This window comes from Labrus mixtus, chromosome 24, assembly GCF_963584025.1.
Source record: "Labrus mixtus chromosome 24, fLabMix1.1, whole genome shotgun sequence".
NCBI lineage: Eukaryota > Metazoa > Chordata > Actinopteri > Labriformes > Labridae > Labrus > Labrus mixtus.
This window is the reverse complement of record NC_083635.1, coordinates 11,287,638-11,305,798: the sequence shown is the minus strand read 5'-3', so window position 1 is coordinate 11,305,798 and position 18,161 is coordinate 11,287,638. Positions and strand designations below refer to the sequence as shown.

General features: G+C 38.6%; 1 protein-coding gene across 1 annotated transcript; it reads right to left on the bottom strand.

Annotated features, from left to right (window-relative positions):
* Positions 1-87: 87 nt before the first annotated feature.
* Positions 88-17,396, bottom strand: cab39l (calcium binding protein 39-like). The gene is made up of 9 exons (XM_061032866.1): positions 17,171-17,396; positions 5,825-5,951; positions 5,402-5,566; positions 5,012-5,130; positions 4,676-4,844; positions 4,541-4,600; positions 3,766-3,831; positions 3,390-3,533; positions 88-2,949 (listed from the first exon to the last, which is right to left on the bottom strand). Exons 2-9 carry the CDS (start codon positions 5,924-5,926, stop codon positions 2,770-2,772), a joined length of 1,005 nt encoding a protein of 334 aa, XP_060888849.1. The 5' UTR covers positions 5,927-5,951; positions 17,171-17,396; the 3' UTR covers positions 88-2,769.
* Positions 17,397-18,161: the final 765 nt, after the last annotated feature.

Genomic DNA, 18,161 nt, shown 5'->3' with positions numbered 1-18,161 from the left:
GGCCGAGATATGAAATAAAAGATGTAAAAAAGAAGAGGTCTCAGTGATTGTTCTACATGCAACAAATGACCACACTCACACAAGGCGTGCGTTCCCATCCGTTTATTTGTGGTGAATGTGGTACACTGATAGCATCACTGTGGAGAGGATGTGGTGGCTGCTGCTTTCAGAGGGGAAACTGACACCATGATGTTGAAGAGTTAAAGTCCAGCCGCAGCAAAGACGTGTTGGCTGAATCAGAAACAAAGACGTTTGGCCGCTCGGTCTCCCCCCCCCCCCCCCCCCCCCCACGTTACTTATGTCCTAATACTGTCACAGTTTTTACCCAAACAAGAAATTATTCACGTTTTTTCTTTAACGCTCTGTGAAAAGAAAAAGCCGAATGGAAACCCAGAGAGGATTGTTTAATTAAACCAGAATCAAATATTGATTGGGAGATAAATTCTACATTTTTATAGACTTAAGTGCAACATTTTTAGAAAATGGAAGCTTCTTTTAATTTGAAGTCAAATATAAAACCGACACCACTATCAGAATGGTGCTTTGACATGATTGATTCTGCACATTTTATCGTACTCTACAAAAGGGAAGTCAGGTACTTTCAAAATCCCTCGTTCAGTTTTTTTACATCATTTGAAGACGAATTGGTACAAGAAGTGTGCACAAACGTTACAGAGAGAGGCCACAGCTGTTCCATCATGCTCTTCAACCACACCAGACTCCATTCACAAAATCAGCAATTTAACTGGCTCAAGTTGTTCATCATTCGTCGCCTCCTTCAGGTCGTTTTGGGTGTTGATTTGTATTCCACCAGTAAGGGTTTGGATCTGAATTAAACATTTAAAACACAAAAGTGGGACAACGATACAAACGTCCAAACCAAACGAGGCCGCAGTCCAACAGCAACTCAAATGTTCTGCTCTGTAAAATGAATGTTTCTGTCAATGGAGTCTGGATTTGAGAAGAGAAACGTAACAGCTGCTTCTGGTTTTTATAATTAACTTCCTCGTTAACAGAGAGGAGCCTGTCCAGGACTTTCAGTGGACAGAATCTGAATCAGGTGCTTTTTACCTGGAAGGTCACATTGCAGAGCCCAGGGTTAAAATACCAGACTTCCCTTTGAACTACATGTGGATTTTTTTCATTCACAGTTACATTTCACCATCCAGCCCGACTGCAGTCATTGTTTCTTCATGAGTTCGTAGCCGACACAGCTCGTATTCTCCGCTACTTCTGCGACAAATCTCAACGTGAAACTGTGACTCGTGCCCGTACACAACGGCAAAAAAAAAAAAAAAAGTGTAAAAATGTTTCTTCGACAGCGTAACTCAAATATAGCGAGTTAAGAGGTTCACTGCTTAATCAACAACAAATATGTTCTATCCTTCAGAGCATATTTTCATTAAGGTCATAATTAAGCTCCCCCTAGAAAAGAGACTGCGAATACAAAAAAAGAAGAGAACCAAAGAAAAAGGCACCTCTGAAACGTCTCACTGTTTCCTGTCTAACACCGACACATCAGAGTAAAACACCAGTTACAGAACAGAGAGAAACACAAACAGCCGTCTTCACACGCGTCTCCTCGTCTCACTCACAAATGGCACTCACTTCAGGGTGAACAAAGAAGAAACTGTACATGACAAGAGATGAATCTAGATGTTTAAAAAAAAAAAAAAACATCGAGCAAAAACAGTGATCAGCTTAACAAAAAAAAAATCCTTCTTTTTGTATCATACAGAAAGTGCTAACGGCCACCAGCCAGGGGAACCAGGTGAAGCTGACTGTACCAATAGCAGCTCAACGACACCGCAAAGAAGAAGAAGAACCCTTCATTTAAACAACCAATTCTGTAAAAAACACGTTGAATCTCAGCGTTACTAAAGCTCAATCCAAACTGCACAAACAGAGTTATTCTAAAGCTGGAAGTACGTCTTATACCCAGATTTAACCGTTTCAGATTCTTGTATGTTGACATCTAATTCAACCGACTGCTGATTCAGAGAAGAGGAGTTTTTGAAGTCAGCTGTAGGACAAACTCTGACTTCTTTTCATGGTCGAATGTGAGAGAAAATATCGGCATTGTGGGAGTCTGACACCAAATGAATCGGTCCGGATTTTCCCACTCGGGGGCCTCTTAGAAAGATGGCACTTCTTCTGCGTACCTACAGAAGAAGTGATGATGTCTGTTTATATCTGAAATCTCTGTATCCCGAGAGAGAGAAAACGTGGCTGATTTTGAGCTTTGAGTAACGACTGAGAGCGTGTTTTAGTTTGACCTTCAATGTTTTACGTCATTTTGACCGATGAAGTACACAAGGAGCACGTTTTAAAAAACAAAGAGTTGATGTTCTTCATACTTTTTTTTCCGATTTGCAGCGACTTCATGGAAGCAGGAATGATCTCCTGCAGCCTGTGAGTGACAGATCACAGATATGGTCAGGTCTGTTTTGTCAGACAGCCTTTAAACCATTTCATCTGAAGCTTTTTTTTTTGTTTTTTGTTAAACGCTGGTTCTCTGAACTGAGCGAATCAGCTGCCTCCAACAGCAGGGATGTGGCACGACATGCTACAGATTAAAAAAAAAAGATCCATGAGAAATCATTACAAAAGAAACGATCAGTGATTGAGAACTACGTCTGCACAAATGAACAAAGAAGAGAAAAAAGACAAATAACGTCTTGAAGATTTTAAATATTGTTAAGGTGTTTTTTTTCTACCGTACGTCTTCCTATCGATAAAAAGTCAGGGAGGGAGAGGGGGGGGGCTTCTCTAGGACGCCGGTTTCTTCAGATCCCTGATCTGTTTGATTAGGTAGGTCTTCTCGTCGTTGAACTGCTCGTCGTCCGTGCGATCCTTCTGGAAGCCGCTCAGGAAGTCGATTAGTTTGGTCTGGTTCTTGAGCAGGATGTCGACGATGGGCTGCGTCTTGTTGGGGTTCGCTACAAAAACCTGAGAACGGGGAAGGCGGGAGAGCAGATGTTTCTAATCATGACAGATACTAAACGAGAGGAGTGACCTACTGAGTCAAAGTTTATGTTGTACAAATATACAACCTCATAGATGCCCAATCAGTAAACACAGGACATAAACTACAATCTAGTGCTGAACAGCAACAGTGACATCTAGTGGTGAAACTGTATAACTGAAAATGACCTAACTGTGTGCGAGCAAACTCAAGTGATGTAGCAGCTTTTCCATCCCTAGAGCATTGCTGAATTCTTCGTTGACGTTTGTTTCTCTAATCCACCAAAATGTTCTGATAAAAATTGTCCACCTTCATATCCTCTCAGCCAGATGTGCCAAACCTTTTTACATCTGTTGGTACTGACTTCTTGATCCAACATTGTTTTTTATTTCTTCGCCGTACGTTTGGGTGTAGTGTGTTTTACCTTGAAGACGTGGAAGGCCTCAAATTGGATGTTTGGACTCTTGTCTCTGAGCAGATTCATCATCAGCTTCAGATTCTCCGGTTTGCTGATGTAGCGCGTCATCACCGTGAAGTTGTGTCGGTCCAACAACAGCTCGCCCAGAAGCTGCAGGAGAGATAACAAAAAATTTAAAAAAAGTTCAAACTGTGTGAGGGTGTGACAGCGCCCTCTGCTGGCCTGGAGACTAACTTTTGACACGTCTGAATCCGGTTCAAAGAAAAGCCCAGCATGGACTTAAATTTCTTATCCCCCCTGCACACATCTGCGTCCCACTAAAAAAAACAGCTTTGGGTCCCGACCCGCCTGTTGAGAATCATGGACTGTAGAGGATTCCAACCTTGAGTGACTGCCTCTTGGTGACGTAGTTCTCGGAGTGCAGAAGCTTCTCGTAGTCCGCAAACACCTGCAAGCACATAAAGAAAGAGCAGTCTGAGGAGGGACGTCAAAGCATGTCAATCATTTTTAAATGAATCCAAATGAAGCTGCTGTGAATGTAAACGGACAAGCCTCTCTAGTCCAATCAAAATTCAGTATTTCTGCTCCTGAATTACATCGACTCTATTGAGCTGACGGGCGTCTTCACAGCGACGACCTGACATCTGTCAACATTTAACCTCGGGGTGAAAAGGCAGGTTTGTGTGAGATGTTTCTTAAGCCTGGGACCTGTGGGTGGGGGGCCCTGCCGGTGAAAGAGACCCCCCCCCTCTGGATTCTGACCGCACAGACCGGATCTTTGTATGTAGACATGTTGTGACACTAACACGTCTTGATTTACTTTCCTGGAACTTGATTTGTTATCTGCCCTGTTTTCCTGCTTATTGAATCGTCTCTTTATGAGCTGTGTGTGAACGCAGCGTGTTCGATGACACACACCTTTTTTTAAGGGGGGGGGGGGGAGGAAGAGGGATTTGTGACTGGGCCATTGAGCTCTGCAGTGAGCGACACCTGATCTGGTTGTGTATCTTTGTGTGTTTGCTCTCTGGGGTTTCCTCCTGGTCAGCCCTGTTTACGTTCGGGACTCTAAACGGCTCTGATTGGCTGATGCTGCGTGATGTGTGAGGTCATCCATCATGTGTTGTCAGACTTTGTTGGGAAACGGAAGAATCACTCACAGCGTCGTAGTTCTGTTCGAGGTACTCGGCCACCAGCACTTTGTGTCTCGTCAGGAGATCCTGTGAATAAAAAACGAAGAACATTAGTGAACCACAACTTGGCAGCCGTGACCAAAACTCAAAACTCCCAGGTACCTTGAAGGTGGCGAAGGCGTCAGACGCGATGTCGAAGGTGGACATCTCCACGTAGCTGAAGAAACTGTTGAAGTGATCCGAGTGGAGGACGATCTTGGCGAGCGGCTCGTGGCGGATGCACTCCCTCAGCATGATCCCACAATTCAACGCTACCTGAGGGGTCTCGTACCTTCACACGAGAGAGAAATCAATCATCAGTGTGTGTGTGTGTGTGTGTGTGTGTGTGTGTGTGTGTGTGTGTGTGTGTGTGTGTGTGTGTGTGTGTGTGTGTGTGTGTGTGTGTGTGTGTGTGTGTGTGTGTGTGTGTGTGTGTGTGTGTGTGTGTGTGTGTCTCACCCTTTGAGCAGGATAAAGAGGACTTCTTGGTGGGAACAGAAATATTCAACAGTTGGACTCCTCGTGCCGATCTGCCTCCTCAGGATGTTGTTAAAGATCTGACACACGTCCTTCTTCCCCTGAACACACACACACACACACACACAATATTAAACAAGGTATTTTTTTTACATAAAAATACACTCATTTTTCCTTCCTTTCATGTCCTTTCTTGCAGTATCCTCAAATACTTCACATCCCTAAAATGTGTGATGTATGACTTAATTTCTCTAAAGAGTTGTGCGTTCAAAATGTCAGTAAAATGAACCCTCTAATCAAACTGTTTCAGATCCAGAAACCTACACCCTGTGACCCTGTGACCCTGTGACCCTGTGACCCTGGACTCCTCACCTCGAAGTCTATGACCTGCAGGTTTTCTACCAGTGAAATGAGCAGGCCGCTGTTGTAGAGCTCCTGAGCCAGCTGAGCCACCGTCTCAGTGTGAGGCTCCTTGTCGTTGCTGCCGTACAGGATCTCCTTCATGGACACCAAACACTTGGACACCTCCTCAGACGCCTGCAGGACACACGGGGGGGGGGGGGGGGGGAGAAGTCGAGGAACAATCAGGTAAATAAATAATATGCATCTAAAACCAAACAAACTGTATCCTGAACTGTGAGAGAGCGTGATGTGTCCTGACAGAGAAGTGTCAGGAGATGACCGAGGCCAGGCTTGTTCCTTGATCCCATTTCACAGAGTCCTGTCACCCCTGGGCCCCAGGACACACAGGTATGCACACAAACACACACAGAGGGACACAGTGTCCTGCTCTACCTTGTCTGTCTTCTTGTCCTGTTTGACCAGGATGGCCAGGTTCTCCTTCAGAGTCCTGACGATGTCCGCCGGATTCTTGTGGGATTTACCAAACAGCGGCATGATGGACACACACTCGCCTTGGGACCTGTAAACAACAACAACAACACACACAAACAAACACACAAATTAGCAGTTATGGTGGCACCATTTCAATAAGATCAGTAGTTTATAAACCCTGCATACTTGTTGTGTACCATGTGCTGCTTTTATTTCAAGAACGACATTAAGGTCGGGGAACATTTGTCATTTCTTGCTCTGGTATTTTTAAGGCTTCGATAAAGAACTGAAGGTTATTTAAGCGGCAGTGACGCCAACACTGCGTGAAACGTGATGGGTCAAAGGTCAGACAAACTCACCATCTTCAGCCTGTCATCGTTTCCTTTATTGTAATTAAGATTTACTGATAACTCATAATATCCTCAGTCGCTGTCCTGTTTTATACAAGACGTCTAAATGCAAGATAAATCAAGACTCAGACCACAATGTTTTTCAACTCAACATGCATTAAACACACACACACACACACACACACACACGTCTGATAGTGATCCTGCCGTGTGACATCACCTGGCAGCGCTGCTCCAAGAACACTCTCTGTGGAAAGTTCGGGGTCAAAACAGGGATTTAAAGCATGACTGATTTTCTGCCTCTGACTCAAAACAAAAACTGACTTTTTAAGTGACTCAGACTCCAGTAACAGCCTCACCTGTCTCTTATACAACAGACATCATGCAGGTACTTAACCGTTTGTTGTATAACTAATCAATGTGTGCAGGATATGTGGTCAGAGGAGAGGGAGTGTTTGTCTATCGGGTTTTAAATGCTGTTTCACACGTTTTGACATCCAGAAAATAACACTGTGGTGCTTATGAAATGTTCACTTTATGACCTCTAACATCCTGCTCGTTTCAGAAGGAGATTCTTACTTCTCAAACCAGACTTTAAGCACGGATTGAACAGAAGACGCGGTCATGTTAGAGCCATACGTTTCACAACCTGCAGGAGCCTCAAACACCGTCTTCATCACATCAGTGCAGACCGTATAAAATAAATCCAATATGTATTTGCAGGACACGCGTGATGAGGAGGATTTGTTCCAGTCCAGGACCCGGAGTGTGGTGGAGACTTTAAAAGGATCCAGGAGGAAGTGGAGGCATTCACAATCCAGGCCAGGTCATGAACGGGGAAGAGAACTTGTGACTGCTAATCCTCATCTGGGAATGTTAATGGGCATTACACTCCAACCTTCATTCCTCTCCTCCACCCGACTCGGCGATCATTACTCCGTTCAAACACTCCACCTTCGCCTACTTCTTCCAGCCTGCACAAAGAGATAAATACTGCACACACACGCTGAGTAGCTCCATAAAAGCTTGAATATTAGGGTTATAGACTTCTTATCATCACAGAGGAGACAGCAGAACAGTGATTCTGCAGAGGGATGTCTGCTTATTACACTCTGAGGTGAAAATGTAAGAAGGAGATTACTTTTCTTTCATTTTATGCAGATGAACCCGCCGCTAATCGTCCTCTTTCTCTGCCCTTCTGCATGTTTTTTTGCACAGAATGATTCCGATATGACACTTTGCATTAAATCAAACTACCAAGCTTAGGGCCTGTACTTCCTTGATTTCTCTATTGTTACAAACAGGACATCACACTGGCTGGGTTTAGAGGTCGTTTCCTGCAGAAGCGACCATGACACAGCTCCACGACAAATCTCTGTAAGCATGACGACAGACGCATGAAAAGGTGCAATCATCCAGTTTTACAGTCAGGGCTACTTCTCCATCTCTCGAACATCTGAACAACTCTTTGATTGCCTCTAAATCTGTATAAACCAGCCAACAGAATCCCTGTCAATCAACGCCACCGATCACACAGATTAGCAGAGATTAAGGGGAAACAACAGTCACTTAATATGTTCCCTTGAACTTGCAGATTTAGTGCCCTTCAAGCAACAAACAACAAAACAACAGAGAATTAAGATCTGTGGCAATAAAAGAGCTCAATGTGAGGAGTGGAGCGCTGCATATTTCCCACGATGGTACTCAGACAAAGTAGTAAAGTCAAAGCTGTACAGCAGATTTATTACAGCCATTTTCCTCCATTATAAAAATCAAACAATGTGACATAAAACCAAACGTGCTGACCGGATATGATCAACTGGAGACTTCTTGAAGGGTTCACAGAGGACAACAGATGTAGTATTTCATATTCTGTGGGACTTAAGCTGCATTATAATCAAACTTTTCATTTCATTTTGACTTCTAACAGAGTTTTAAAATGCCCTCAAAACAAACAAACAGCTCGAATAAGAATCAGGAGGTTTTCACCTGACTGAGACAAAATCTCAGCTCGTTCTGCTGAAACACTGAGAGCCTTTTAGTTCAGTCAATAACAGCTGATTAAACGGTTTTAATATTCCAAAGCCATGACGTGAAAAGATTATTTAATCATCTTCAGAACGAGTTTTGAATGACTTAATGTGATGTTTTTCATGACTCAGAGACGAAGTGCATCAAAACGTAGGAAAAGTGGGAAAGGAGCCACAGGCTGGACTTGAACCCGGGCTGTCCACTTGGAGGACAATAGCCTCCGTCCATGGGGAGCGTTCTGCTTTGTAATCCATCTCATTCTAAACTGATGTGTCCGATAAAGTCTCATATCCGTCCTCTGTGGTCGGGCTGGAGCTGAATACTTCTGTTTATTAAAGATTACTTAATAGTTCCTTTTTTAATCACCTCAGAATTCCTCCTGAGGTGTTGGAAACCGTTAAGCTCCTGGTGACTGAGAAGCCTTCTTTTTCAACTTGTAGTCTACTTAAGACTGAGTAAATGTTATGTAATGGAATTAATGCGGCGCCCGGTGGGATCGAACACACACACAGAGAGCTGCTCCGTTTAAGAGAGAGCAAGAGAGAGAGAGAGAGAGAGCCGAGTGAAATAAAGAACGATACGCAGGATGAAGATAAAGGACGCTCTGACGCTTCATTCATTCTTTGATTATCATCACTAATCTTACCATGAAGTTAATGTGTGTTAAATCAGCTGTTTGGACTTCTACTCCTGCTGCCGTCGTCTCAATACCTTTTGATCAACGCTTACAGACGGTGACACTCCTAGTTTGATCTTTACAGAACCCGGTCGGTGACATAACCGCAGCACATACATGTCATGTATGTGTGTGTATGCATGTCAGAGTGATGACATATTTCAGCTGTAAGCAGATTATCTGTAAGCGTGACCTTTACTGTGACAGGTCGGCTTAATGTAACAGCAGACATCTCAAAGAGCATACAGAAACACGCATCGCCATAACGCCACTGAGGTGGCGGCTGCGGCTCAGTGGTAGAGCTGGTCGTCTCTCAACTGAAAGGTCGGGGGTTCGATCCCCAGCTCCTGCAGCTACATGTCCGATGTGTCCTCGGGCGTGACACTTGACTCAAAGATGCTCCCTCTGCTTGGTCGGTGTATGAATGGATGAGTTAATACCATCAGGGTGTGAACGTGTCGGTGTCAAAGATCTTTGAGTAGTTAGAAGACTAAACAAGCTCTACTGAACACTTAGTTAGGATTTCAGAAATATTTCAGGTCGACCAATCCTGAACTCCACATTCCTCTGACTGCTTTTTTTAAACCAACAGGCGGACGTTTACTCTCCGACATTCTTCCTTTGTTTATATAATGAATCAGTCTGTATTCAGAAGGTTAATCACTAACTTAACATCTTATCATGACTTGATTTTGATTTGTTGTTCCTGTTCATGTCTGAGGAGCCAACACAGTGACTTCATCAAATAGCACAGATGCCTTTTGCAGCCTCACATCACCGTAAAAGTTGAGGGTTTCTTTGATGACTAAAATCATTTCAGTGTAGCACGATAGCGATCCGTCACACCTACGTGTCAAGGGACTGAATACAACTCGGGCATTTTCATGGCTCGCACTGAGAACAGGTTTCACATCAGCCTGTGGAGAGACTGGGGGGGGAAACTGGTTTCACAGAGCGCACACTTCAAACTCGACACAGAGCTTAAAAATGCTCTCTGAACGGAAGTGATCAATTCTGCTGCAGACAACTTTATTCCTCGGGGTATTCAGGGTAACGATAACGTTTGTTTCTAAAAGAACGCTCGCTAATCCTTTTCATTAAGTCCTGAAGGGTTTAAAGAATGTGAAGAAGGAGTCAGGAGAGAGAGAGAGAGGTGTCTGCCTCTAATTAAACATTACTTCTTCTGACTGACTGGAATGCAGAGGCAGCCATTCATGATGCACTGTAACAAATGCGGCTGGAATTTAAAGTCTTCTAGGAGATCAGGGCGGAGATTTAACCCTCATAAACTCACTCAGACACCCGGCAGAGGTGACTGTTTGTGATTAATTCGATCTGGTATTTCTAGAAGAGCACGTCTGAGAGAAATAGATATAACAAAAACATCTCGACTGGGTTTCTTTATTACTGGAAAGCAGTGTTGGGTTCGGGATAGGCTAGAAGTTAGAACTTTTTCAGCACTTAGATTATAATCCACCGACTTTTTCAGAGCCTTAGGGTTACCACGGTAACAGAATTTAAACTTTGATATGATTCTAGTAAAAATGGAATGAAACAGGATCCTGTTTTGATACAACAGCAACAAAAACAGACGTCAAATTCTCACAATATTGGGTGTTGTCGCCAATTTGATGTGTGTCATAGAGTGTGTGTGGTGAGTCAGGTAAACATTGCTTCTGCAGCGCTGTTATATCACCTGTGCACCTGGGCATAGGCGATAATCACAGCCACAGGCATCGAGAGAAGAGTCGCAGGTGAATTACCAGAGGGGAATCAGGGGAAGCCACACAGTGTTTTCAACTCTCTAAAACAACTCTAAGACAACTCAGGCACAATATTATTCTAAATGAAAGAATGCACAACTTTGGGATCAGTTAAAAGGTGAATAAACCTGTGATCTTATTCACTCGCTTGTTCCTGCAGGTGACAGAACATGAAGGTCCTTTAGCAGCAGCCTCTCGCACACTCACAGATCTAATCTGGTAAATATGCTTTGAGATAAGAGTGCCCATGTTAGTGCTGGATCATAAAGGGTTAATATCTTGAACCAGTGACAGACAGGCCCGTCCTGTCAGGATATGAGACTCTACTGTATCTGATTCTGGTCTGTCTGTACGTAAAGGTACAGAGGCCGCCAGAGAAGCAGGATGTTTAGTGTTTTCACTCCAAAATAAAACACCAGAGCAGCTCAGCAACATATTTAACCCTGATAGACGAACTTATTCAAACTCTTCAGTTTATCATGAATGAATAATGAAACATTAAATTATCCAGATTAGGGGCGATGCTTTAAACTGCTGTCGGTATTTTTTTTCAGTTAAAGGATTGGCAGATTGATTTATTGATCATTTTTGACCAATAAAATAGACGTATAAAATATCCACAAAGTTACAATTAACGACATGAGACACGAGAAGGGGACATGAATCGTCCTCTTGAATTATGATAAAGACAAACTGACTTGAAAGTATTTGTTTTATCAATTTTAAATTATGATAAAATCAACAAATCCATCAACAAGTATCACTTTTTAAGATTGAATAACACTAGTAATTGTTCAAAATCAGGATAAAGAGTAGAGATGGGACAGATCTGATTTAATATCGGTATCGGGTCAGATCGTTATTTACATATCGGATATCGGACTGACGGTGCTCCATGTCACCGTTTAAGAAAAACTTGGGCAACTTAAACATACTCAGCTCGATGAAGTGCCCCCAAATATTTATTTTGAAAATGTTAAATTCCAGTTGTTGCTGCTTCTTGTTTCTATGTGAAGCCAGCAGCAAGTTCAAATTAATTTCTTTGGGATAATTTTTCTGCATTTTAATGAAGTACTATTTTATTTAGTATAATTGCAACACTGGTAATCTGTTATAGAAACACTGGCTACAGCTACTCTGCAAAACACTAAGGAACCAGTTTGTAATACTCAATCAATTTATGTATTGATGTATCTGTTTATTATTCATGTATTTGATTCTTTATGGTCAAAAGGTGTGACTTTATTATCTAAGAAAACTTGGGTAAGTGTCAGTCATTTTAAAAATGTGATTTTGAGTTAATACAGATGATAATACAGCCCAAACAATAAATACTCAAACCAACAAAATAATCGTTGGGATTCAGATTTAAAAATACTTTTTCACTTTTTTTTTAAAATAATAATTCTTTATTTATCTATCATACTATGCACTGGCAGAGCTAGTATTTTGTACTGTTATCTATGAGTAACAGCTACTTATGCACATGGACCATCCATACCACTTTTTTATCCTGGCTATGGCTCGTGTTTTTTGTATGGGTGGGATATGTATGTATATATGTGTTGTGTTGTGTGTTTGTATATATGTGTTGTGTTGTGTGTTTGTATATATGTGTTGTGTGTTTGTATATATGTGTTGTGTATATGTATATATGTGTTGTGTGTATGTATATATGTGTTGTGTATATGTATATATGTGTTGTATGTATGTATATATGTGTTGTGTTGTGTGTATGTATATATGTGTTGTGTTGTGTGTATGTATATATGTGTTGTGTATATGTATATATGTGTTGTGTTGTGTATATGTATATATGTGTTGTGTATATGTATATATGTGTTGTGTTGTGTATATGTATATATGTGTTGTGTATATGTATATATGTGTTGTGTATATGTATATATGTGTTGTGTTGTGTATATGTATATATGTGTTGTGTATATGTATATATGTGTTGTGTGTATGTATATATGTGTTGTGTTGTGTATATGTATATATGTGTTGTGTATATGTATATATGTGTTGTGTGTTTGTATATATGTGTTGTGTGTATGTATATATGTGTTGTGTTGTGTGTATGTATATATGTGTTGTGTGTATGTATATATGTGTTGTGTATATGTATATATGTGTTGTGTTGTGTGTATGTATATATGTGTTGTGTGTATGTATATATGTGTTGTGTTGTGTGTATGTATATATGTGTTGTGTATATGTATATATGTGTTGTGTGTATGTATATATGTGTTGTGTTGTGTGTATGTATATATGTGTTGTGTGTATGTATATATGTGTTGTGTGTATGTATATATGTGTTGTGTGTATGTATATATGTGTTGTGTATATGTATATATGTGTTGTGTTGTGTGTATGTATATATGTGTTGTGTTGTGTGTATGTATATATGTGTTGTGTATATGTATATATGTGTTGTGTATATGTATATATGTGTTGTGTTGTGTGTATGTATATATGTGTTGTGTTGTGTGTATGTATATATGTGTTGTGTATATGTATATATGTGTTGTGTGTATGTATATATGTGTTGTGTTGTGTGTATGTATATATGTGTTGTGTATATGTATATATGTGTTGTGTTGTGTGTATGTATATATGTGTTGTGTTGTGTGTATGTATATATGTGTTGTGTATATGTTGTGTGTTTGTATGTATGTGTTGTGTTGTGTGTATGTATATATGTGTTGTGTGTATGTATATGTTGTGTTTGTATGTATATGTTGTGTGTTTGTATATATGTGTTGTGTGTATGTATATATGTGTTGTGTGTATGTATATATGTGTTGTGTATATGTATATATGTGTTGTGTTGTGTGTATGTATATATGTGTTGTGTTGTGTGTATGTATATATGTGTTGTGTGTATGTATATATGTGTTGTGTATATGTTGTGTGTTTGTATGTATGTGTTGTGTTGTGTGTATGTATATATGTGTTGTGTATATGTATATATGTGTTGTGTGTATGTATATATGTGTTGTGTGTATGTATATATGTGTTGTGTATATGTATGTATGTGTTGTGTGTATATATATATGTGTTGTGTATATGTATATATGTGTTGTGTATATGTATATATGTGTTGTGTTGTGTGTATGTATATATGTGTTGTGTGTATGTATATATGTGTTGTGTTGTGTGTATGTATATATGTGTTGTGTATATGTTGTGTGTTTGTATGTATGTGTTGTGTTGTGTGTATGTATATATGTGTTGTGTATATGTATATATGTGTTGTGTGTATGTATATATGTGTTGTGTGTATGTATATATGTGTTGTGTATATGTATGTATGTGTTGTGTGTATATATATATGTGTTGTGTATATGTATATATGTGTTGTGTATATGTATATATGTGTTGTGTTGTGTGTATGTATATATGTGTTGTGTATATGTATATATGTGTTGTGTATATGTATATATGTGTTGTGTGTATGTATATATGTGTTGTGTTGTGTGTATGTATATATGTGTTGTGTATATGTATATATGTGTTGTGTGTATGTATATATGTGTTGTGTGTATGTATATATGTGTTGTGTGTATGTATATATGTGTTGTGTGTATGTATATATGTGTTGTGTATATGTATATATGTGTTGTGTGTATGTATGTATATATGTGTTGTGTTGTGTGTATGTATATATGTGTTGTGTATATGTTGTGTGTTTGTATGTATGTGTTGTGTTGTGTGTATGTATATATGTGTTGTGTATATGTATATATGTGTTGTGTGTATGTATATATGTGTTGTGTGTATGTATATATGTGTTGTGTATATGTATATATGTGTTGTGTGTATATATATATGTGTTGTGTATATGTATATATGTGTTGTGTATATGTATGTATGTGTTGTGTGTATATATATATGTGTTGTGTATATGTATATATGTGTTGTGTGTATATATATGTGTTGTGTATATGTATATATGTGTTGTGTATATGTATATATGTGTTGTGTATATGTATATATGTGTTGTGTGTATATATATATGTGTTGTGTATATGTATATATGTGTTGTGTATATGTATATATGTGTTGTGTATGTATATATGTGTTGTGTATATGTATATATGTGTTGTGTGTATATATATATGTGTTGTGTATATGTATATATGTGTTGTGTATATGTATATATGTGTTGTGTATATGTATGTATGTGTTGTGTGTATATATATATGTGTTGTGTATATGTATATATGTGTTGTGTATATGTATATATGTGTTGTGTTGTGTGTATGTATATATGTGTTGTGTGTATGTATATATGTGTTGTGTTGTGTGTATGTATATATGTGTTGTGTGTATGTATATATGTGTTGTGTGTATGTATATATGTGTTGTGTTGTGTGTATGTATATATGTGTTGTGTATATGTATATATGTGTTGTGTGTATGTATATATGTGTTGTGTGTATGTATATATGTGTTGTGTGTATGTATATATGTGTTGTGTGTATGTATATATGTGTTGTGTATATGTATATATGTGTTGTGTTGTGTGTATGTATATATGTGTTGTGTTGTGTGTATGTATATATGTGTTGTGTATATGTATATATGTGTTGTGTTGTGTGTATGTATATATGTGTTGTGTTGTGTGTATGTATATATGTGTTGTGTATATGTATATATGTGTTGTGTTGTGTGTATGTATATATGTGTTGTGTTGTGTGTATGTATATATGTGTTGTGTTGTGTGTATGTATATATGTGTTGTGTTGTGTGTATGTATATATGTGTTGTGTATATGTATATATGTGTTGTGTTGTGTGTATGTATATATGTGTTGTGTTGTGTGTATGTATATATGTGTTGTGTATATGTATATATGTGTTGTGTTGTGTGTATGTATATATGTGTTGTGTTGTGTGTATGTATATATGTGTTGTGTTGTGTGTATGTATATATGTGTTGTGTGTATGTATATGTTGTGTTGTGTTTGTATATATGTGTTGTGTGTATGTATATATGTGTTGTGTGTATGTATATATGTGTTGTGTGTATGTATATGTTGTGTGTTTGTATATATGTGTTGTGTGTATGTATATATGTGTTGTGTATATGTATATGTGTTGTGTTGTGTGTATGTATATATGTGTTGTGTTGTGTGTATGTATATGTTGTGTGTTTGTATGTATATATGTGTTGTGTGTATGTATATATGTGTTGTGTTGTGTTGTGTGTATGTATATATGTGTTGTGTTGTGTTGTGTGTATGTATATGTTGTGTGTTTGTATGTATATATGTGTTGTGTGTATGTATATATGTGTTGTGTTGTGTGTATGTATATATGTGTTGTGTTGTGTGTATGTATATATGTGTTGTGTATATGTTGTGTTGTGTGTATGTATATATGTGTTGTGTGTATGTATATATATATGTGTTGTGTATATGTATATATGTGTTGTGTGTATGTATATATGTGTTGTGTGTATGTATATGTTGTGTTGTGTGTTTGTATGTATGTGTTGTGTTGTGTGTATGTATATATGTGTTGTGTTGTGTGTATGTATATATGTGTTGTGTTGTGTGTATGTATATATGTGTTGTGTGTATGTATATATGTGTTGTGTTGTGTGTATGTATATATGTGTTGTGTGTATGTATATATGTGTTGTGTTGTGTGTATGTATATATGTGTTGTGTGTATGTATATGTTGTGTGTTTGTATGTATGTGTTGTGTTGTGTATATGTATATATGTGTTGTGTGTTTGTATGTATGTGTTGTGTTGTGTGTATGTATATATGTGTTGTGTGTATGTATATATGTGTTGTGTGTTTGTATATGTCGTGTTGTGTGTATGTATATATGTGTTGTGTGTATGTATATGTGTTGTGTGTATGTATATGTTGTGTTGTGTGTATGTATATATGTGTTGTGTGTATGTATATGTTGTGTTGTGTTGTGTGTATGTATATGTTGTGTTGTGTGTATGTATATATGTGTTGTGTTGTGTTGTGTGTATGTATGCTGGCTGCTGGAACACCTAAATTTCCCTGCTGGAATGAATCTTATCTTATCTTATCTTATTTTGAAATACGTGCCCGGAAGCTGGGCTTTTCCTAACCGGTGAGCTTGACGCTTATCGTCTAAAGTAACATAGCAAACAGGAAAAATAACTAAAACAAAAACCACAAGCTGTATTAATATTGCTAAACTGTAAAGATAACATGGTATTTTTAGATGAATAAGAACTCATGACGTAGACGATATTAAAATAGCAGGTAAGGCCTCATAAACAGTCCCAGACAATGTGATTTAAAAAGGCTACACCCCTTCTCTCGCCTGCAGGATAAACTCCCTTTTTGTTTGACAGATTTTAATCACAGCAGCCTGAAACAACTCATTTCTACATATGAGCCCCGAGTTAAGTTAGAAACACTGTCAAGGGCAGTGTTTATTCCCCGTTAGGATAACTACTAGCTCATGCTGTCCGACAGTGTGTGATAGAAACCTTCAGTGAGGAGATGTTCAGGGGTCTTTAAAGGTCTTCAACGCTCCCGTCCCGGTTCACAGTGCAGCCGAGCCTCCCGAATCAGCTTCTGTTGTCACGCCAGGGTTGTTACTAAGCAGGAAAGTTGGTTAAAAATGTCTGTGATACCAATTAAAAGCAGAGGAATCTGTGAAGAAGGCAGAGCTGAAATCCATCTGGTCGCTTTCCAGTTTTGATGTCAAGTTGGCAAGAAAACGCTGTGTAAGCACTTCCGGTGTGACGTTCCACTTTTTTTTGTTCGTAAAAAAAAAAGTCTAATTCAAACTCACTTTTGAACTACAAAATGAAACGCCACTCTGACTCATTATGTCAAACAATAATACTGCCTATTCCGACATTATTAAAATGTCATACACTAAAAAATGTTTTACGAAGCAAACCGCGTCACTTCCGCTAGCCGTCCGTCTCCTTCTTGGTAGCTTTACACATCTGTATCTTTCCAGCAACGTCTGGGTCTCGTTCACCTTTTGTCATAACTCCTCACTTCACCCTCCTTTCCTCGTGTGTTACTATATTATGTACCGTTAAAAACCAACACAATTACATGAAATGTATCTTATTTGAATCTTAAATATGTTACATTATACACTTCTACTTATCTATAACAGTAGGAGGAAATAGGTAAGGATAAAAGAGATTGAAGGTTGAATAGTGAACGATTTGGAACGAGCAACACGTCAAATTATGACGGTCCAAATTGGGCAAAGCTTATTGGACTTCGGAAACCACGTGGTTATTGTTACACTTCCGCGTATATATGAATAATCCAAAAATATTGACGCTTTACCGATATATCTTTAATCTTTAATTATTATATTATTAATTTATATTATATTAAATATTCTATATAATATATTATATAATATATTAATATTTTATATTATTAATATTTTATAGTATATTATATATATTAATTTAATTATTATTATTAATTATCTTTAATTTTTCATCC